Below are 21,935 nucleotides of genomic sequence, written 5' to 3'. Positions count from 1 at the left end.
CACTATGAGCCTCAGATTCCCTAAAGACAGCCCCAATCGGGTTTTCTAGCACTACGCCTGTGTTTCTGGGTGGCAAGCCGCTAGCACATGGTGTCCCAGCGAACCAGCAGCCAGAGTTCGAAGCCCTTTTTGTGCAGAGTACCCCAAAGCCAGTAGGAATGGGTGCTTCAACCCAAACTATTCTTCAGCCCTTTTGCACCGCGGGCACCGCTGGAAAACCAGCGTCGGCGGCTGGCCTGCGCTGCGCGTTTTTTGCGCTCTGCGGCCGGGGAGTTAGTTGCTAGTGAAGAGGCGCCCGTATTCACCCGGGCGCCGCCCCTGGGCAAGCCCCAAGTTTAGGCCGTACGGAACCTACTCGTCGGGATTTAGCGTCCACTCTCAATCCTGACACCATCCAGACCCAGCAAACGTAGCGGGGCGGGGCTGGGTATCAGCGGCGCCTCCTGCGGAAGGTGCGGTGCCACGTGCGCGCTGCACGGACCCCGAATCCCGCGAGTTCCGCAGTGGCCTCAGCCGCTCCCAGAACTGGGCCCCCAGCTTTAGGGCGGGGCCTCTTCCTAGCTTCTAGGCTGATTGTCGATTCCCACCCGCCCTCAGGGTAAGCTCCAGCCCAGAGCCACAGGGCCGGAGTCGTTCCCCGCGGCTGCTCCCAGGGCTCGCGCAGAGAGAGGCCCATCGGCTGACCGCGGTGGGCCAACCTTTGCTGGAGTCCGGGCTGCGGGTCTCGGGGTGGCGCAGGGCCGGAAATCGAGCCTCAGTCTTGGCTCCACAAACCCTGGAGTCTTGGGTGTTTCTGGCCGCAGAGCAGAGCCTAGACTCCTCGCCTCCCGACGTCGGCCTCCCAGTCCCTGGGATGCAGCGTTTTAGCTGGAGGGAAGTTCGCTGTGTGCCTAGGCCAACCTCTTCTGCGACTCTTTTCCTGTCACTCTCTGTTCTCGGTTTCTGCTTTCTCCCTCTCACGGAATGCCAGTGCGCGCGGGGGGCCTTGGAGGACTCTCCGCACCAACCCCTTTCCTGGGTCTCCAATCTACCTTTCCGCACAGTCTTGTCTCTCCCTCTCCAGATTTCTTTCTCTATAGATTCTCCCCGCACTTCCTCGCCGATCTGCCTCTCTAAATGTGCCTCTCCTTTTCTCCCCGGTGTAGCATTAAACAAATCCAGGTGTATCGAGGTTGAAGAAGTTCCGGCGACGTGGAAATAAAAACAAAAAACAAACAAACAAAAATCCTTATTCTGTCCTTGGGACATTTCCGGTCACTACAGTTTGGCTTCCCCTTGAGATGGTGCCAGCACTGATTCTGCCACGCAGGCCGCTGCTACCGAGGCGCGGGCTCGCTCGCTCTCTAGCTGAGTATGTGTATATTTGAGTGTGGATTTGTGTGTCGATGGTGAACTGGGGCAAGTTCTCCAAACCGAAAGCTGAGCGGAGTGGGGTTTCTAGGATTCTAGGGCTACGGGCAAGTGAGATCGGGGATTTTTCGGGGGCCCAGATGCCGATATGCGCCTAGAGTCGGAGCATCCGTAGCCCCTTGTCCAGTATATCTAGGGCCGCAGCGTCAATTCCGGGTCCCCCGAAGAGATTCGCCACCTTCTCCGCGGCAGGGAGCGGCCTTCGGTCCAACGCCGCGAGTGTCCCGGAGGTCCGAAGCAGGCTGGCCAGGCACAAGGGGAGGTCGATCAACAACGGATAGGGTGGGCAAGGGGATGGCGATTGGGCCTGGGTACCCCAAGTCGGGGGGGCCTGTGAATTATTCTGGGCACTGGTGCCACACGACCGGCGAGGTTACCAGTGAGGGCGGGCGCCCCCTCGGGAACGCACATTTGTTCCGCGTTGGTCTGGAGCGCTCAGAGTACAGCGCGGTGGTGCCGGGGTCAGGTATTTCCGAGCACCACGAAACCAAGGCTCTTGGTGCTTGGCTTAATCCTCTGCCCTTCCTGGATGAGGACAGGAATCAAGTAGTGACCAGTGTCCCCTCCCTAATCCAAAACCCCCCACAAAGCTAAACACACACGCAATACTCACCAAAGCATCCCACAAACACAAAAACTGAAGCCAACATACGAAAACATAAGCCAAAACCTTCATTAAACGCACTGCACATAAAAACAAAATCAAAATCGAAGAAAACGAAACACATACAAACACCAAATTCACCTAACGCAGAACACACAAACGACCCCCACTAGTACAAAATAAAAAAAAAAAAAATCAAAACACCGCGCAGAATGAACAGCCTTTCAAACGATACACAATGACAGCCTACAAGGACAAAGTACAATACGCACACAAAAATCAAAACACAAGACAGAAAACAAAATCCACCCCAAAGACCAAGATTCACAGCGCAAAACCCGCTAAAATGAAATCCACGAAAAACCAACACACAAAACACCAGCAACAAAAGACTCTCAGATAATGAAAAGAAAACAAACAAAACCAAAACAAACCTTATAAATAGAAAAACAACAACAACAACCCAAACAACTCCCGTGCCCAGCCCAGGGTGAGATGTCAATTCCGGGAGGGCTTTAGATCTCTAGGCGCAGAAGGCCGCTCCTCCCCGGCTCAGCCTCCCGGCGCGGGCTAGGCGGGAGGGCGGGAAGCAGGGCCTGGGCCCGATTGCCGAGGGAGAGTCCAGCGCTCGGAGGTGCCCAAAAATCTAGTCTCTGGGGCAGCGACCCGTACCCGTAGGCTGCAGGAAGAGGCGGCGCAGGGGGACTGCGCAGACTACTTGGGGGATGGGGGTGGGGGAGGGGGCCGCCGGGGAATCCACAGCCACGTTTCCGATTGTGGCGAAATCGGCTCAGTGGATAAGTAATGTCCGGTTCCCGCGCCCCCCGCCCCCCTTTTCTCGAGCTCCGGGCTCTTCCCCCTAGGTTGCGGCCCATCCTCGTGACCACCCGCTCCAAAAAACAAACAACACTCTCTCTGAGGACGACTCACTTTTGGAAACTGCATTGTCCGGCGGGCCAAGAGTCCTCCTGCGGATCTCTCCCCCGCCCGCAGAGAACCTTGCCCCTGCGACCACCCCGCAGCGGGGCCCCACGGGCTTCCAGTGGCCAAGCCAAGCAGCTGGACTCGGGACTGGGACTAGAAAGGGGAGGGAAGTCTTGAGCCCGGGCCGAAGAGAGCGGGCTGAACATGCCAAACCTCTGCCCGGTCTCTCGGGCTGATGTCCCCTATGAAATCAAGTCTTGGGGCTCCAGGACACCGCAACGGCTCGGGGCTGGAGGGCAAGGGGATTCCACTTATGGGCCGGGGTAAGATGTCCGGAACTCCCGACAACCCTCAGGACCTCCTGAGTTAGTTCTGCTCAGCGCCGGTTCTCCCAAGAGGAGGCCCGGATTTTATCTCCAACATTTCACAGCTTACCGTCTGTGCTCCCGTCCAGGATGGGACAGGGTGTGTACTGGGGTGTTTTGGGGGTTCTGGCTCTGCCCTAGACTCAGCAATAGTATTACAGCTGCAGATTGGGTGGGAATGAAGTGGCTGAGAACTCTGGGGTGCGGGCGCCGCCCTAGGGGTGACTCTGAGGAAACTGGGACGCGTCTCTCTGCCTGGCAACACTGCTTGCCTCTAAAGCCTTTCCAAATTGCACCTACTTGGGAGGGTGGCTAATTTCTTAAAAAAACAAAAACGTGGCCTGAACCCTCTTACATGGCGGGGTTTGCACCTAAAGGGGTCACCGGCCTCGCGCACCGAACAGAGGGCCACGACACCCAGACTCAGAGATTTGTAGAAGTTGCGGCCGCGAGGCCAGGGCTCCCGACTCGCCTATGGTCGGCCTCTTGCCGTTAGAGTGCAGGCTAGCGCCCGGCTCTGTTGAAGCCTTCCTTCCCTCCCCCACCAACCCCCTATAAAAGTCCAGGGCGGCACGGCGGCGGTACTGCTGCTCTCCCGGCCTCCTGCATTGCTCCGGCCCGACCCGGCCCGCCCCGTCTGGCCCGCTGAGCAGGCAGGGCCGAAGAACACGGACACCCTTTCCCAGTTCGGGGCCTGCAGTGCGGGGCTGCACGCTGGGGGCGCGGCGTGTCTGGGGACATCTTGTGATGTTGGCGAGAACAGGACATGATCTCACATGGCGAGAAGCTCTTTAGTTCCTTAATCATTTCACGGTGCCTTCGGACGCTTTTTTTCCACCTAAAACGTTTAGTTTCAGCTCAGTGATCAGCTACCCCAGCTCGGCGGGGGAGCGGAAGGCTTGAATTATTCCGACCTGTGAGCGGCCCCTGACACCAAAAAAAAAAAAAAAAAAAAAAAATCACAAAAAAGTGGAAACTTTTTTTCCCTGTCCATTACATCAAGTTCTGAAAAATCAAAATGGATTTAGAGAAAAATTACCCGACTCCTCGGACCGGCAGGACAGGTAGGACCGCGATACGCGCTATAGGCTTGCTAACTCAAGAGACCCAGCGGGGCGCTGGTCCTCAAACACTTCGGCCCTGGGGGAGGGGGTGCGCCTCATTTTCGCAAGGATTTTGACTGCGCGTCTGTCTGCGGCACGTTTCTCTTCAACAGTCTGTTCACACACTTCTGATTCAGTTCAAGTGCTTGTGAGTTTGCGTGTGTTTTTCTCTTTCTGAAGTTTCATGTGGATGGATATCAGGGGGTCTGAAAATTTGGGTCTGTGTGTTTACATAGGGGCTCAGAATGTGCCTGAGTGACAATGACAATTTGTGTGTCCCTTTATATATATATATATATGTACATATGTACATATATGTGTATGTAGAGGAAGTGTGTGTGTTGAAGAATCTATGTGCGTGTGTGTGTGTGTATTTATATTCATGAATCTGTTAGTATTTGTTTATGAGTTGCTGTTCCTGGGTACTGTTCTTTTGAGTATCCAAAATGTATGTCTATGTGTGGCTATATATGTGTAAAATTTTGCTGAGTGTCTGTACATCTACTCCTTTGAGGGTCTGTGTTCACCTGTCACAATTCAAGTGATTCTGGAAGTGAGAATAAGATGGTTACACTAACCCCTCCATTTTTGGATGTCAGCCGCTGTTCACTGGGCATATACCAATGTATACAAAAGTGCCTGCCTCTAGACACAAAGACAGATCTGGGACCTGTGGGGGTCTGTTGTACTAAGCCTGCCATCAGTCAGGCTCAGGTTCCGTTCTGTTGCGAGAACAGGAGTAGAGGTGTGCAGCCCTTCAGTGTGTGGGTACACTGCTTCACTCTTTAGGTACTATTGAGCCTACCATTTATACAAAAGGGTCTTCTGTTGCAGGTACAACCCTGGCAGATGAGAGGAGGCAGCCTACCTATAAGCTAGTTGTGACTTTTCTAGGGATCCCCAGCCTGCCTTAACTCTTACCTAGATGAGCCTCTGACACTGGGGTGTGTGTGTGCATGTCCGCATGCACACACACATGCTCAGGTTTTATCTTGTGGGTGCCAGGAAAAGAGTGAAAGTAGGTATGACCTGTGTGTCTAACTGGGGCACCCAGCTCTGAACCTATATATGCACAGGCAGGCCTTTCTAGCACAGAGCCTGGTGTGCCTCCCACAGTTCCAGGCAGTGGGTAGCAGTGGGTGTTTATGTCGGAGAGGAGGTGGCAGGCTGCAGGAAGCTCCTGTCTGCCCTGAGGTAAAAGCCAGGTACGGGTGCCTCTTTCACTCATTAGGCCAAAAGTGCTAAACCCCCATCCAAACACACTTCTGGCCCTGACAGAACTCCATTCCCCATATCCCTGTGCTTCTGCGATTCCCTACCTCCACCTTCCCTAAGTACGGGTCAAAAAGGAGGGAGGTGGGGGGTGAACTTGTATCTGGAAACCCAGAACAATTCCCTAGGCTCATATGTGTTTCCAAAATCATGACTGAAGAGAAGTGAGGGCAGAAATCTAAGAGGCAGGGAAATGAAGACGGTTCCCCAGGGTGACGGCACAGGAAAGGGAACCTGGAAACCCCCTTTGCTCCACCCCAACTCTCCCCACTACTCCCTTAGGAGGTGAGACTCCAGAAGCATCTGCACTGGGGACTGGGGGGTGTGCATGTGTTGGGAGTGGGTCAAAAGCCTGAGAGGATGCTCGAGAGGGTCTGTGTGGCTGGCCTGGCTGCCTCTCTAGACAAGCTGTCTACAAAGACTGTAATTCATGGCGGTCGATGGGCTCTTTGATTAGTTCAATCGCCTGAATAATCGTTTAATCAATAAAGCATTTCCTTCCTCTTCAAGACAGGCCTGGGTGGGGCTGGGGACCACAGGCCTGGCCAGTTTAAAAATCTGGGGAGCCACGTCCCTCTTCACCTTTCGGTTGGATGAGGGCCCTGCCTGGGAAAGGATGATATCTCAGGTAACACTACACTTGCACCTGTCTGCTCTGGCCCACAGCACGGGTGGAGAATAAAAGATAGCTGAGAAACTGCCCAGGTTGGGGGCGTCCAGGTCTAGTTTGGGGATTTTTGCTTGGGTGTCTCCTCCTCCCAACTTCAAGGCTTTTTATGGGTCGCTTGATGGCCCTTTACGTCCTTCAGAACTGTATTCCATGCCTTCACTCAACCTCACTTTCCCCATCTGAACGATGGGGAAGGCATATCTGGTCTTCTAGCTTAAGTCCAAGATCTGGTGAGATCCTACCTGAACAAGGAGCCACTTAGGCATATTCTTGTCTAGCCTCTTCCTTGTGGTACCAAAAAAGGGAAAACTGAGGTCCAGAAAGGGGCAGGGACTTATTTGAGATCACACAGAAGGAAGTATGGAAGGAGTAGGACTAGAAGATAATTCTTCCGCCCTTAAACCTCTTATTCTTGCTTGAAAAGGCAATAGAGCCCCATGTGCCCCCCACCCCCTGCCCATGGAGAAAAATGACAATTAGGCAAGTTAGCTGAGGCGGGGGTTAAAGAATCCCAAGACCAGGGAGAGCAGGGTAGGCTGAACACTGCATTCGTGGACCTTGGCATCAATTCCCCTAGCTCTGGAATGAGCCTGGTGGGATAATACCCTCTACCCATGGATCTTCATCTTTCAGAACCTTGAAAGATCTCATCTCAGGGATTCTTTTCAGACACATGAGGAAGCTGAGCAGGAAGCACCTTTGGGATAAATAAAGGTAGTCCCAGAATTCTTGGCCTTTGAGGTATGGTGGTAATGATAAAACCTGACAAAGGCACTTTACACGGTTTTTGAAAAATATGATTTAATTCTCCCCTTTTTCTCCCACTTCAACCATTCTTACAAACAGACTTGGGCCAGGCAGAGTAGACCTCTGATCCAGGAGAAAGGAATCATGCAGGAAATGGCTCTGAACCAACTTGCTGTGTAACTTAGGGTCAGTTGCTTTCTCTCTTTGATGCTTTTAAAATGAGGATTAGAAGGGACCCACCAAGTTAGGATAGCATTGCTCAGGCATCTCTGGCTTTCTGGAATTGAGCAACCAATATGAGCCCTGTAGGCCTCGCTTTACCCAAAATAGGAACAGGGAGATGGGCTGGACTTGGGCTGCAGGAGTCGATCTTAGGCCCAGTGAGTGCTATAGCAGCCCCAACCCACAGGCACAACTGGGTGGCCCAGGAGAAAGCAGAAGAGAGGCGGGGAGGAAGAGTGTTCCGGGTACAGTCAGGTTTGTGTATGGAGACTGAGGTGGATGTTCCTCTGAAGGTGGTTTCTCAAACATTTTTCTGAATGGGCTTTCTTTCAATAGCAAAACTTTCAAAGGCAATTCGATTTACACAAATTAAATTTCTTTCTGGAAGTTTTCCTTTCCCCATCTCCTGCCTCCTTCGCTTAGTATAGGGCCTGGCCCTAAGTCGTGCCTGGGGAATGAAACTACAAGGCCGTTGCATACAGCAACGCCCTACCGCATTCAGCACAGCAGCTTAGAGACCAGCTCCCTGATAACTTGTCTCTCCTAGACCCAGACTTGTGAGCTGGGAAAGCTTTTGGAGGCAGGACTAAGGAGCGGTGCTGGAATTGCTGTGTTATCCCAGGATAGTCAAGTAACTTTTCTGGGCCACCATTTGGTGGACTATAAGGCTGGGTTAGGGGGCCAGGATATCTGATGGTGCCTCTTGGTGTTAGAAGATAGGGGATGCTGGCCCACTCAGGCGGCTGTGAATAATCTCCTATCCGGAGGTACACGCCCTCCCCGCTGTGCACCACAAGGTGGAAAGTGGGCTGCTTTTGCGGCCCAGGTTAGGTTGCCCAACACCGTCCAGAAGCCCAAAAGCCTTCTGTGCAAAATGGAAATCTGACCCATTCCTGTTTGAGTAATATATTAATATGTGGTTCTATTCAACCCTGGCAGTGCTTTGGGGGGAGGTTCAGTCCAAGCTGCCTGGTATCAGAAGGAAAACCGGTTTGTATTGACATATCCTATCTGGGTTCCCTCCTCCTCCACCACCCCCTGCCCCCCCCCAAAAAACAACTCTCCACATGCCAAGAGTGGCTCTGGAGAAACCCTTCTGAGAAAGAGGTTTCTGGTTCACAGCCTTTCCTCTATCCTGGACATGCTATGTGACCTTGGACAAGTAGCCTCTTGTCTTGGCCTCAGGTTTCATATCTATAAAATGGGGAAGACATAGCCTCACGGCCCTTTGAGCTGTAAGACTTTAGAATCTGAGTTTCTAGGCCTGAAATAGAGCAGAGCTGGAAGTGGAGGTGTCTCTGACTGCTTCCCTCAGAGCTTTCCCATACTCCCGCCTCTCTGGTGGGGGGGGGGGGTTGGGGGGTGGTGGGGGGGTGCGGCGGGCAGAACTGCCGTGTCGAATTCTTAGTCCACTTTTGATCCATCAAGCGCCACCGGGTGGAGTGAACTCGGGAACCCTAACTCAATCCTGGTTTCTCTGTGTAGTTTTGATCTTCCAGCTCCTAGGCGAGGAGGGTGTGGTGGAAGATCAGGACAGGCTGGGTTCCAGACAAAGAAGAGATAATGTTGCCCCACCCCAGTGCCTACAGCAGCCTCCTGGGCTCCCAGAGGATTTCCTGGGTCTGTTTTCTGCAGCTGTGCCCTGGAGGGGTTGGGGACGGTGTCACTACTGGAAACTTATCTACCCTTCAGGAGCAGCTGGATCTGGGACAGGAAGAGAAGATGGTTCTGAGGGCTGATCTGGTTCTGAGTGTGAGAAATTGGACAGAGGTAGAGAGAAGGGTGATGGCACCCCACTCCAGTACTCTTGCCTAGAAAATCCCATGAACGGAGGAGCCTGGTAGGCTGCAGTCCATGGGGTTGTGAAGAGTCAGACACGACTGAGTGACTTCACTTTCACTTTTCACTTTCCTGCATTGGAGAAGGAAATGGCAACCCACTCCAGTGTTCTTGCCTGGAGAATCCCAGGGACGGGGGAGCCTGGTGGGCTGCTGTCTATGGGGTCACACAGAGTTGGACACAACTGAAGCAACTTAGCAGCAACAGCAGAGAGAAGGGTAACTGAAATAAAGAATGTCCTGGAAGTCCTCCCAGGGTCAACTGGTGCTCTGTCTTCCTTACAAGTCCAGATCCAGAGCAGACATCTCAGAGCCCTTGTTTCGGTGGATTTATGTGTAATATTAGAAGATCATTGCTTGTGAATTTGAAATAGTGGGTCTTGGATCAACTCCCACGAGCTGCTGGGCAAGGGGAGTCTTCAGTTACTCTTCCTGTCCTGGGTGCCAGCAAACGTAGGCACACACAGAACTGTTGCCTCCTGGGTGAAGAATGGCTATCACATGCTTCCATTTCAAAGTCCAGTTCCTTTGCCTGTGGTCCCAGGGCCTCACACTCCTGGGAAACTGATTCTTGCTGGTCAAAAACCTTGCCTTTCTGGACCAAAAAAGGTCTGCTAGAAATCCACCCATTTTTGTCTTAAAAACGACAAGCACTTCCCCAGGAGAGGAAAAGTCGGGTTTTCTCGACAACTGAAAGCTACAGTGTAATAACACGCTTAGCGCGCCTCTGCATGGCCCTCGCAGACTGAATACGCCTATTCGCCCACCCACCCGCTTCAGAGACTCTCATTAGCACTGGACGGGATAGGGTTTATTCAGGTCTTGCTGCGGAGGCAGATTTGCCCGTGCAGACAGAAGTCTTCAGCTGGGCGCATCATTAGCCCCCAAAGCATCTGGCAACTCCTGTCTGAGGCTGGAAAGAGAGACTCGGGGCTCAGTGCTTGGACTACGTTGTCCAAAGCCCCAGATGGACACCCCCCCACCCCCCGCAAAAGAGCATCCTGGTTACTAACTTTAAAGGATTGTGAGATGTTCCCGCAACCTCATGTCTCTCTGTATGGTTAGCTCAGAATTGAGAGTTCTTCAGTTAGAGCAGGGGAGGAGGGTGGACGATGAGGCAGCAGCGTCAGCTTAGTTGGCGCTTGATAAAATTATGAAATATTTCCACTGGAAGGAGAGCCTTCATTAAAAACTAGGTAGGAGAGGGAAATGGCAACCCACTCCAGTGTTCTTGCCTGGAGAATCCCAGGGACGGGGGAGCCTGGTGGGCTGCCGTCTATGGGGTCGCACAGAGTCGGACACGACTGAAGCGACTTAGCAGCAGCAGCAGCAGCAGCAGCAGCAGCAGCAGCAGGACAACTCTCTTATTTTACAGACGAGGAAACCGAGGTCAGAGCGGAGCAGATGTGCACAAGCTACGTTTCCACTGCAAGTCTGATGGTGCTTAGATTGAAAGTTAGATCTCTACTGAGCTCCTTGTTTTCCTCCAACATCCGTTGTGTGTGTGTGTTTGTGCACGCGCGCGTGTTTTCTGGAGACTGTTTCCCCAACCACGCTCCCCACCCGCCATCCTCGCCTAGGCTGCCCTCAATCCCTCAGAGCATTTTAGGGTCCCAGTGCTGCGGCTGGGAGGTCAGGCTCCCGCCGGATCTGCTGCGGGACTCTCCTGGCGCTGTGTGGATCCCCGTCCCCTTCCCCCAATGTGCACTCCGCTAGGCCTTCGCCCCGCGCGTTTGTCAATGAACGTGGCGCCGCCGCCTGGGCCCCGCCCTCCATTCTCTCCCATTGCCCAGGTATCCGCTAATCAGGCGGAGCCCGCCGGTTGCTCAGCCAATGGGGTGGTGTCTCGGGTCAGAGCCGGCTGCCACTGCTCTGATTGGTTTGATGAAGCGTGATTGGCAGATTAGCCCCCGCCCCGCCCCCGCCCGGAGGGAGGCTGAGCCCCGGGCGGCGCTGTCCACACGCAGCGGGTCCTGAAAGCGGCTCCGGGGCGGCGCGGTGGCGCACTCTGCGCGCGGAGCAGGCGGAGGGCTAGCGCCGAAGGCGGAGGTGGTGGCAGCAGCGCTGGCAGTCAAAGCCGACAGAGGCTGCGTCTCAGCACCGGCAGTCCCGGCGGCTTTGGTCTAGGGAACCTCTCGGTCTCTTCTCTGTCCCTCGCTCTACGCCTGGGGTAGGCGCGGCGGCCGTCCCGGAAGAGGCAACTGAAAGACGTTCGAACCAGACCACCCCCCCACCCCACCCCCGAGAGAAAGCGGCGGAAGCTCGAAGAGTTGGTGGGTGCGAGACAAATACTCCGACGAGGACGAGACTGTTGCTGTTGTCCCCATTCGTGGTCCCGGCGATGAGGGAGCAGCCGGGCCCGCGGGAACTTTGAAAGCGTTGGGTCCCAGGGTGTGAGGGCTGCAGGCTCCCGGGGACTCCGGAGTCTTGGCCCCAGCGTCAGTGGCGTAAGCGTTTCAGAACCCGCCCGGACCCCAGCGCCGCCAGAGAGGAAGTTCTTTGCAACTTCGTCCGAGACGTCGGAGAGCCGAGAGGAGAGAAGCTGAAGCGGCACGTCCGAGCCCAGAGACTCAACGCAGCAGAGAGAGAAAGGATCCGGTGAAGACAGAGGGATCGAGAAGAGACTCCAGAGGCAGCGAAGCCGCGGAACCAGCCTGGCCGCCCGCGGGCCTCGCTGCGCCCCGAGTGAAGTCAAGGGCTGTGTGTCCCACAGGCCTCCTTAGAGCCGCTCCTACCGGCGGCCGGGCGGGGGGGCTCCAGGCGGTCCCGGAGGCGGGCCCCTGAACTATGCCCCCGAAGCTGCGGGTGCTTTAGCCGTAGCTATCCCGGGCCGGGTGCGGAGCCGCCGCCTGAGCCAGCCCGGGAGGGAAGCCACCGGGAGTTGGGTGAACAGCTCCGGGCCGGACTGCACTAGCGCCGTTTCCCGCCTCTAGGCGCAGCTCTCGGCGATCTCCGGCAGAGCGGTTCTGAGAGAGGCTCCGAAGCTCCAGCAGTGTTTTCTGAACCCAGCTCGCACAGTTCCCGGCCTGGCGGCGCGGCTCCGTAGCCTCGCTGGGCAGCCCCTTGGCGCCGGGAGGCGGCAGCGTGGGCCGGCCTGCAGTCTGGAGCGCCCCGATGGAAATACACTGTAAGCACGACCCGTTTGCATCCATGCATAGTAAGTAGGCGGCGAGCTCGCTTCTCTCACTCTCCCGCCGGGATGGGGTTGGTGGTTCCAGACCGCGGGGCAGGTACTAAGGATGGGAGGACCCAGGACTTCTGTGGCCGCCCTGTCAAGTTTGTAAAGTGCGAGGCTCCCAGGCAGGGGATGTGGAGCAAACCGCGTGGTCGACCCGGCCAGGAGCACCTGGCACCGGGAATCCCGCCTCCAGCAACCGGTAGTGTACGCAGCCAGTTGCATCTTTTCCGGGGCTCAGGCAGCAACATCGCAGTGTGCCGGGAGAATCGGGACTCGGACCTGGAGAGAGCTTTGGGCCGGGCCAGTTGGAGGGCATGAAGTTGTAGGGAGAGGTCACTCTGAGTCTCAGCGCCCCGCACCCTACACCCGATGGCGCCTTTTTCACCCATAGGGCTGAGCAAGACTGGGGCTTGGAGGGAAAGTGGGGCCCCAGCAGTGCCTCTGGGCTTGTATGTCTGGAGGAAGAGGTTGCGAGCTAAGCGAGAACACCAGGTCCAGAGCTCCAAAGGCATTCTGGAGGTGAGGAGTGGGATTTGAAAAATCAACGAAGTAGCGGACCCTGAGCTGAGCTTCTGCTTAGAAGCCGCCAGTTCATGCAGAGACCCTTAAAGACACTATCAAGTCCTTCTGTGCAGGACGCTTGCCTCATGATGGCTTCTCCCCTTAAAAACAAAAAAACAAAACAAAACAAAATAGAAGAAGAAGCCAATTAGTCACCATTCAGGCGCCCTCGTCTTCTGAAAGACACCGCGTGTGTAGGAGACCGGGAAGGGTCATTTTGGGCGCAGGCGAGGCCAGCCGCTGCCTGACCCGTCGGGATCTGCAGTTCACCCATTAGCACAGCCTCCTGTGAGATGAGTGCTCCTCTCACGGTGAGTTAACGCCGGATTAGATTCGGAAATTTCGAGGAAGTTCCAAGTGGAACGAATCGTATTTTCCTTCAGAGCTGCTGTGGAGCTGGGAGCAAGACGCCAGGCTTCGGCAGCATTCAGCCGGGTGCCCAGCTCCGGCCCCAACGGGCCGCCGGTCAGGGAGTTGCTTCCGCGCCGGGAGCCTTCAGACAGCGCCGGATCCTGCTTACCTAGCCTTAGGTCCCCTATTTAACAAAGGCAGCCGAGACCCGGCTGGAGAGAAGGCGAGCTTCCCGGTGAAGATGTCCGTTCCTGCCCCGGAGGCCGAATGGCCTGATAGGCAGGGAAATGCTGATCTAGGCTGTGGGGACTGGCTACGGGCAAGTCAGTTTCTCTTTGTGTCCAATTTCCCGAGTCCGAGGTCATCCACCAAAGCCGTGGGGAGATTTTCGAAGAGAAGCCGCTAGCTAGGATCCCAGCCTAAATAACTCCTCACCGCTTGGGGCCTTTGCCAAAACGGTTTCCAGTCCGTGGTGACCCCAGCGCCCCCAGCAGCCGTCTCCTGTACAGACTTAGCCGGGCTCTGGGGAAGCTCTGATCTCGCAGACTGAGCCAGGAAAGCAAAGGAGTTTCTGTCAATACTCTGAGATGTGACCAAGCCTTTAGCTCGGTCAAGGAGCGATTTGAGGACAAAATGGGGAGGGCTGCTCTTGCGCTTCTGTCGTTGCCTGTGGGAATCTACTCTTCCCTTCTGCACAGAGCCTGGCTGCCCAGAGGTTGTGCCCAGGCGTTCGGACAGATGGCATCAAGACCTGGTGGTCTCAAGGCCGTGCATGGGGGTGAAGAAGGTAGCTTCTTCTAGGTGTGGGTTAGCCAACCACTAATGCCCCTCTCTATCCCTCCTCCTCCGGGCTCTCATCTGCCCATTCCTTCGGAAGTGCTCCCTCCTCCCATTTTCAATTTTCCCTGCAGCACGGTGGGGGCTGGGCCCCAGCCCGCATAGCTTCCAGAGCTGTCTTCTCTGAAAGTGCCCTTGATCCTGATTTCCAAAGCTATTTGTTTCCATAACATAGGCTCCACTTTCGAGCCCCAGTTTTTTTTTTAGTTTGAGTGGAGGGGTGCGTAGTAGATCCTGAGAGGTTGCCTGGTAAGTAGGGGCTCAGACCTACTTGTCTTTCTTCCTGACTCTGGTCAGTTTCTTACCACCCCAACTCCTTTCCCCTCTCGCCCACTGAAGCTGGCTGGCTTCCGTGGATAGCTGGTATAGGGGGAGGGGCAGGCACTGCCAGGGTGTGGGCTTCTGAGTTTTTTTGTCCCCACCCCCAGCTATGGTTACCAGTTACAAAGCACTTTTATAGCCAGTCTCCTAACCAACTGTCTTCTAAACTTTCAGCTACATCCATTTTACAGAGAACGATACTGAGGTCAGAGAGACAAAAGGACTGACAGGAAATTCCCAGGGACAGTGCTGGAGGCAGTCTTTTGAGGATTCACGAAAGGGGAAGAGAGGGACTCAGATTCCAGAGAGTAGGCAGTGGCCACCTGGATGGCTACACATAATTGCAAGGCACTGTCTGTCTAATTTAACTATGTCTGTATCCATGGCCCTACTGTCCATGTGTGCCAGCACCTATCAGTTCGAGAGTCCAGTAAGATTTCATTCCTGCCCTTTCCTGTGTTCCTGTTTGCATGTTTGTGTGTCCCCTTAATTATCTTCTCTGATATTAATAGGAGGAATTTCAATGACCCTGTGGATCCTGGAGTTCAATCTACCATTGAGTCAGCACAGACCCTTTCCCCAAGACCCTATGCCCAGACATGGTCATTGTGGGTGTGGACAGGGGGGACCCTGGTGGGTAGCATGTTCTTATCAAGGCCTGAGGAGCATCTGTGGAGGCCAGCCCCTTCCAGACCAGAGCCACAAAAGTCCCAAGGGCATCTGGTATTCATCCCTTCCCCCCTGCCCTCCCCTCCTCCAAACCCTGCTCTATGTGCCCTGTGGGGGCAGGGCTGTGATTCTCTTGTATCTGCGTGTCAGTTTCTTGGTCTTTGCCTTGATTTATTGCATCTGTCTCTGTGTCAGTGTCTCTCTGAAAATTCTACTTGGTCCTGAAAAGTGTAGCTGAGTCTGTGTCTCCCCCCAGCACCTCCCATGTGATGAACCCTCACTGTACTCCAGTGTGTTGGAAGTAGAGACTGGGACTTGGCTTCTCTGAGGAAGTGCAGGGTGGGAGCTGGGGTCCCAGAAAACAAAGGTCCCCCCTCCACAGATGTCTTTTTCTTCCAAATACCCCCTTGTTGGGCTTCCTCCATTTTTCTCTTCTCTCATCTTGCCTCCCACTGTATACACTACATTCACCTTCCCCCCACCCCCTCTTTGCCCCATTCCAGCCAATCCATCCCTTTTTCTCCTTCTCCTAACCTGAGCTTCCCTTCCAGGCACTCTCCTTCCTGTCTCATCTCATCGAGTCTCTGATCTTTGTACACTTGCCCTCACACCACTTTTTCTGGTTTCTTTCTCCATCCTCTTGCCTCCCTTCTCTCGGGTTTCTGATTTTGCTTCTTTCCAATCTTGGAGTAAATGAGAGACATTGCCTACTCAGATGACACTTTTAATTTACCAACCCACCCCCCTTGACATGTTCTCTCAGAGGCAGAGAGGGCCTAGAGTTTTTGGGAGCCTTTCCAGGAAGTTGAGGGATGCAGGGGGTCTCCAGGTTATCCTGGGTCTGGTGTCGGCTGTGGATACAAGGATCAGAATCTACAAGAGCATTTGTAGCCTGACCTTTGTGGTTAAAACTAGAGGGTGTGGGGACTTGCTATCACCTAGACTGTCTCATCCTTGGGTTTTTCCCCATAATACAAATGGTCTCCAAAGATCACAAATGTCCTGCAGGACTGTTTTCGGAATTTAAATCCTCCAAAGATTGCTACCATGTTTTGGGCAGAAAATTTAAATTGCCAGTAGTATAGGGAACAAGCCATTGCAGATGCCCCCGGTGCCTGGACTAATAGATTGTCTCAAAAGTGTGCTAGGTGCTTTTAGCTTTCTTTTTGTCCTCTCAGTTTTTAATTTACTTGCTTCTTAAATCCAGCCTGTTATTGAAAGATCCATACAACCCTTTTTTATTAGGTGCTCCCAACCCCAGAACAAAGCTTTCTTAAGACCCTTGACCAAGGGTGGCTGTAGTCTTTCTGTTTTAGGTGAACTATGCAGTTGTGTTCCTAACTGTAAAATTCTGTTCAGGATGGTTTTCCTTTTTCTGATGTCTGGAGTGTTTTAGAACAATCTAAACTGATTAAAGCTCATTTTGAAAATCAGAGAGAAATTCAGCTTAGAACTCGAATTAAGTACTGTTATCTATAAAAAAATTTTCCCCCCCATGAAATCAGCCTGAGTTTGAAAATTTGGGGAAATGTTCAATTTGGACTCTCATGGGAAAATTCAGTGAATTGCTTTGGCAGTTTTTAGGAAATAGGTTATGTTATGGGTAGTTTTGTCCTCTATTTCAGATATTGTTCATGAACCTGGATAGTAGTTCAGTGGGGAATAGCTGAGATGAGGTGGCTATTTTATGTATTGGAGTATATTTGTGTGTGTGTGTGTGTGTGTGTGTGTGTGTGTGTGTGTGTGTGACCTCTGAGATGCCCTGGCTTCCCTGGTACAACCCAGTCCCTGCAAAGTCCCAGGTTAGGAGATTTCCTCTTCTTGGTCTCCGAGCTGTCAGCAGCATTGGAAATTCTTGGACTTGGCTTCTGTCTTTTGACAGTCCTCAATGATGTCAGTTAGTGGCTGATTAACAGCTACAAGGTCGATGATGTTGCTACACTGGATCACTCTGTGTTTACTGGTTTGGCTCTTCATTTACTTGGATCTCTGTTTCCATCCAGATGAACCTTGATGTTTTTACAAGAATGGAGCTTATTGGGTGGAGGAGATACTTTCCCAGACTCTTTTTACTTAAAGTCCATCCCAGAACCCTTGTACAATCTGGGACTCAGAAGCCTCCTCCGGCTTCTTTATTTTCCCTGAACCACCATAAAGCTGCTTGTCAATTGCAAAACACTCCAAAAATTCCAGGGAAACTCCTTTATAACAAATTCTGATACAGTGGAGTGAAATGTGATCCTTTGACCTATTTCTTTTGTGTGCTCTGAGAGGGTACAGTGGTCAAGTCTGCATGTCAGCCTCACTTTATTTTTTTGCCATCTTGATTGAGGTATGAGCCTCACCTTCTTAAAGAAAGGATTTTTATCAAGGCAGTGGTTTGGGTTTGTCTGGGCAATCTGCAGATACTATTAAAAAAATTTTTTTTTTTAATCCTTAGCTCTTGAATCAGATTGCTGATTTAAAAAACATTCCCCTGTCCCCGAGATCTAGGTTTATTAAAGCAATCCTTTTCACTTTTAGAGATATCTGTTAAAAGGGAAAGAGTTTTATTAAAAAAAAATCTCTTTACATTTTATGTATTTTTAAATGTATTTTCTCCCTAGGATCTATCTTAGACCTCTGCATCGTGTATAATAATAAGTTCTGTCCCAAGTACAGATTGAGGTCTTCATATATTCCATTGTTTAAAAAAATTACAAAGAAAATGCTAGCAACTAAACGAAACACAGTATGAGGATGCTTACCATCATAGCCCAGTTGACTGGCTGAAGAAGGACAAAGGCTAAGGTTAATTTCAAAAAGCAATCTGAGGTGTTCATGTAGCCTGTGTGATCAGACCCCAGGCTCAAGATAGCCAGCCCGCTGCCATTTCTGATCAGAGGGACTGTGGGTCCTCAAAGCGGCACTTCTTTTCCTTCATGACTGGTTCTAACCACCCTTTCCCTTGCCTTTTATTTCTGATCTGTTTCAGGACATGGAGGAGTGAATCAGCTTGGGGGGGTTTTTGTGAATGGACGGCCACTCCCGGATGTAGTCCGCCAAAGGATAGTGGAACTTGCTCATCAAGGCGTCAGGCCCTGTGACATCTCCAGGCAGCTTCGAGTCAGCCATGGTTGTGTCAGCAAAATTCTTGGCAGGTAAAGGCAGGAGCTTCAGGCTTCCCTTGATTTTTCAAATAATAACCTAAAACATGACCCAGCAGCTGTCCAATGTGGTAGTGTCATAGTGAGAATCATGGTGGCACTTCTTCCACATGCACAGTACTTTGGACTTTGCAGAGCCCTTTTGAGGCCATTCAATTCAAAGTAACCCCAGGAAACCTTTGTTGCAGAATGGATTGTCTCAGTTAGAAGGGGTAACATGTTTTCTGAAAGCCTGGTGAATTATTCCTAAGAACCCAGGAATAAGAGGTTCTTGGGAATTCCCCTATCTATATTTGGTGCCTGAGCAGGGCTGGGTGGAAAATCCACAAGTTATAAAATCACATAACCAGACTTCAATGTTTCATTTTAATGTTTTCAAAAAGCACATTCCATTTTTAAAAGTCAGCTGTCATTTTCAGTTCTGGGTTATCATCTAGCTTATTATTTTGGGCTGCAGTGTTTTCCTTCTATATGTTTTGTTTCCTTCATAGTGGCAGGCATCCTAAATATATATGAAATTTAGAGAGGAAACAAACAAACAAACAAACACCAACTCTCAAATTAGACAGTTGAAAGTTGCCACTTGACCCTGCAATTTGCTGCAAGAAGAATACCAACAATGCCAATTCTCCCAAAGGGCTCTGTAGCCTCTTAACACACCTGTTTATTTTCTTGGGTGAGATGGTCCAAGAAAGCTTGTTTTGAGATGAGGAGACAAATTGTAGAGGGCAAAATGAGTGACTCAGATGCTTCCAGCCAATCAGCACTCAGGCTGGGAAGAGGCCTTAAGAATTCTGAGACCGTCTGCATCTCGCTGCACCCCAAAACCAAAGCGGCAAGTATGTTTCCAGGCAAGTGAAGTTGTTATAGGTCTGCCCTGGCAGTCAGGAACATTCTTGGGTTTAGCTGTCAGTACTCTCTCAGGATTTCTCTTGCAGGTCAGAAAACAGGCTTTGGCCTGTAGCTTGTGTTATAGTTTGAGAACAGATGGCTGAGTGGAAAATAAATATTTTGAAGTATGTCAGTGCCATTGTGACTTTCTGCTTACTCTTTCCCACCTGCTGGAATTTAAGACATTCTCTCAGATGGAGGGAATAACAGTTTTTAAACTTGAGAAGACTTGCTGGAGGCCAAGAGAAGTTTCAGGGCCAGGGGGTCTGGCAGCACCTTTAGAGACCATATCCCCCTGTTTATTCCTCATGCTCCCAACCATACCAGTTCATCCCAGCCATGGAGGCTGTGCGCATGGTATTCTTGTTAGAAAGTGATTTTAGGCAACAGGATGAGAACGAAAAAGGAAAGGAAAAAAAAAAAAACAACTAGAGGAGAGGGAGATAGAGAAAAGAGAAAGAAAAGAAACAGAAAAGAAAGGGATTGATTCAAAAAGAGAGAAATAGAAAGAGAAATAAAGAAGATAGAAAGAGAAAGGAGAACGATATCTCAGAGCATTTCAGCATCAGACTTGGAGGGCCGAGGGATCTTCGTTGTCTTCCTGGGAAGCCTTCTCATTGTATGGAGGTGGAGAGAGAGAAAAAGGAGGCCCTTTCTTTGTTTTTGCTGAGATGTCTTTGCTGAGCCGACATTTTGCTTGCTATTTGGAATCTTCTCAGAGCAAGATGCTGAGCCCTTCTCAGAGGGAACATCCAGATGCCGGGTCCTCATGTTCTGGTGCCCAGGAGCCCTCCACATCTTCCTTGGGGGACTAAAGGACACAGGGACCCTCCCAGGCCCAGCCAGCAGCCTCCCGCGGCCCGGAATAGATTTGTCACTAGGTAGAGTGGCACTCGGAAGTTATGCGCCGCTCCGGTGCCTGGCCGTTTAAGTTGTCAACAATAAATTGGAATTTCATAGCTCATTATTTTCATAACTAAGAACCACAGTGGACAAAATGTCACTCTAATTAGAACTGCCTTTTAAGAAACAAGTTCAGCCCTAAAACAGGGTGACTGGGAATTTCTGAACTGGGCTTGTTCCATCCACTGATTTTTTTTTTTTTTTTTTAATTTTTCGGTCACTGAAGAATTTGATGGGCACACACGGGGTGACAGATTGTGGAGAGCGTGTGGTGTGTGGTGGCCGTGGTTTTCAGAGGCTGCGTGGCGAGGCAGGCAGGGTCCCTGGGGCAGTCCAAGTCATCTCAGGAAGGTGGCGGTCTGCCAGGAGTGTGGCATTCAGTCCACAGAGCTCAAGGCTCTGGAGGGGCTCAGAGGGAGAGCCCAGTGGCATGTGAGACCCATTTACATCCATCCAGAAAGCTGGGCTGTTGTCTTCTTTCACTGAAGCCTGGCTGGGAGGTTCATGCCATTTGGAATTGGGTGGTATGTTACATAGTAATAAACACTCAGAGGATTTTAATCCACAACACATGCTCTTTCTGTTTTGCAAAGCTTTTTCTTAACCACTCTGCATTTCTGTCTTCATGATGGCACTGCAAGGCAGGCCAGGCAAACATCCTCCCCTTATTATACAAATGGGATAACTGAGGTCCAGAGAGGCTAAGTGAGTTGATCGGGGTCACACTGTGAATTAGTATCAGAGCCACTGACTGGCATCTGTACCTCTTGACTCTCAAACTAATGCTCCTTGCACCAAACCACACTGTGGGTTAGTGGCTATTGTTCGTCTTGTCGTGTATAAGTCCTGCGTGGCTGTTTTGCTGAGGTGAAAGGGTGGTTATTGAGATGAAAGGGTAGTCAGATCCTCACTTGACACAGTTGCCAGTTGGGGTTTTCTGGAGTGTCAGGGCTGGCTTCTAAGTGCCTGGACTATGCGTCAGACAAAAGGAAGACCTCCTGTGTCAGGATCATAGACTTGTACGGTTGGCAGTGCTCAAATGGGATGGAGAGAGAGTCCTGGGCACTGCCACCCCCAGCCATGCAAGTGGGGCGAGTACTGGGGGTGGTGAGGGCTACATCCTGCCACCCTCTCAGAGTTTCTGCATGGATTTTGCAGTCCCATTGGGCTAACATATTTTGAGCACGGGGTGTTCTATGTGTCAGAACCCCCATCCCAAGACAGTGCGTGTCCTAACAGACCCTCTGTGAGTATAGATGGAGTGAATAAGAGACATGCACACGAAAATGGCTGGTAAACAGTAGAGCTGTCTGTAATTTCAAGGGATCTTTATTATTAGTACTAATGTCAATTAATTTTTATAACTAAAGCAGCAGCTTGTTCTAGTGAGAAGAGCACTGGATTCAGAGTCAGGTTTGAAAGCCTGGGACTGTTTCTAAGTTCCAAAAGGGGGTTAGGCAAGGATTTAATCTTCTGATCATCGGTTTTCCCTTTGATTACATAAAATCTTGCTGGCCTCTCAGGACTGTGAGAATCAAGATAATTCGAGGAAGACTCTGTAAACTTTAAGGCACTGCGCCTGAATAATGAGATGCTGTGTTGTAGTAACAGATAATTTTCTGTTGTAAAATTGAAAGGATCTGCTGAATCTGCCAAGATTGCTGTATGCTGTGATTTAGATACTTTTTAGACTTCTGGCAAAAAAAAATTTTTTCTTGGATATTTCTAAAAACCTGTTTGTGACTAATAGACTTTTATCAATTATAGAAAGAGGGAGCATAGACTGAGTTTTGCTTTATGGTCCACAAATTTGTACATGACAGTCTTCTCAATGGAAAATAAAATTTGTGCATCCATATCACTGTTCCCAAATGGTTTCTTCTGTTTCTAGGATATTCGCTAACTTGGCCCTAACCAGACTTA

General features: G+C 51.5%; 1 protein-coding gene across 4 annotated transcripts in view; it reads left to right on the top strand.

The window, feature by feature from the left end:
* The first annotated feature begins 3,584 nt into the window (after positions 1-3,584).
* PAX5 (paired box 5) overlaps positions 3,585-21,935 on the top strand; it is a 188,752-nt gene continuing 170,401 nt past the window's right edge. Inside the window, exons 1-3 of one of the 4 annotated variants that reach the window (XM_070794766.1) lie at positions 3,585-4,367; positions 12,089-12,312; positions 18,047-18,212. In XM_070794766.1, coding sequence (XP_070650867.1) covers positions 12,270-12,312; positions 18,047-18,212 — 209 coding nt within the window. In that variant the 5' untranslated portion in view covers positions 3,585-4,367; positions 12,089-12,269. The remainder of the gene's footprint in view (positions 4,368-12,088; positions 12,313-18,046; positions 18,213-21,935) is intronic. The other 3 variants (XM_070794767.1, XM_070794765.1, XM_019966213.2) reach the window with 3 other exon arrangements.

This window comes from Bos indicus, chromosome 8 (assembly GCF_029378745.1).
Source record: "Bos indicus isolate NIAB-ARS_2022 breed Sahiwal x Tharparkar chromosome 8, NIAB-ARS_B.indTharparkar_mat_pri_1.0, whole genome shotgun sequence".
Taxonomy (NCBI): Eukaryota; Metazoa; Chordata; class Mammalia; order Artiodactyla; family Bovidae; genus Bos; species Bos indicus.
This window is presented reverse-complemented; position numbering and strand designations above follow the sequence as displayed.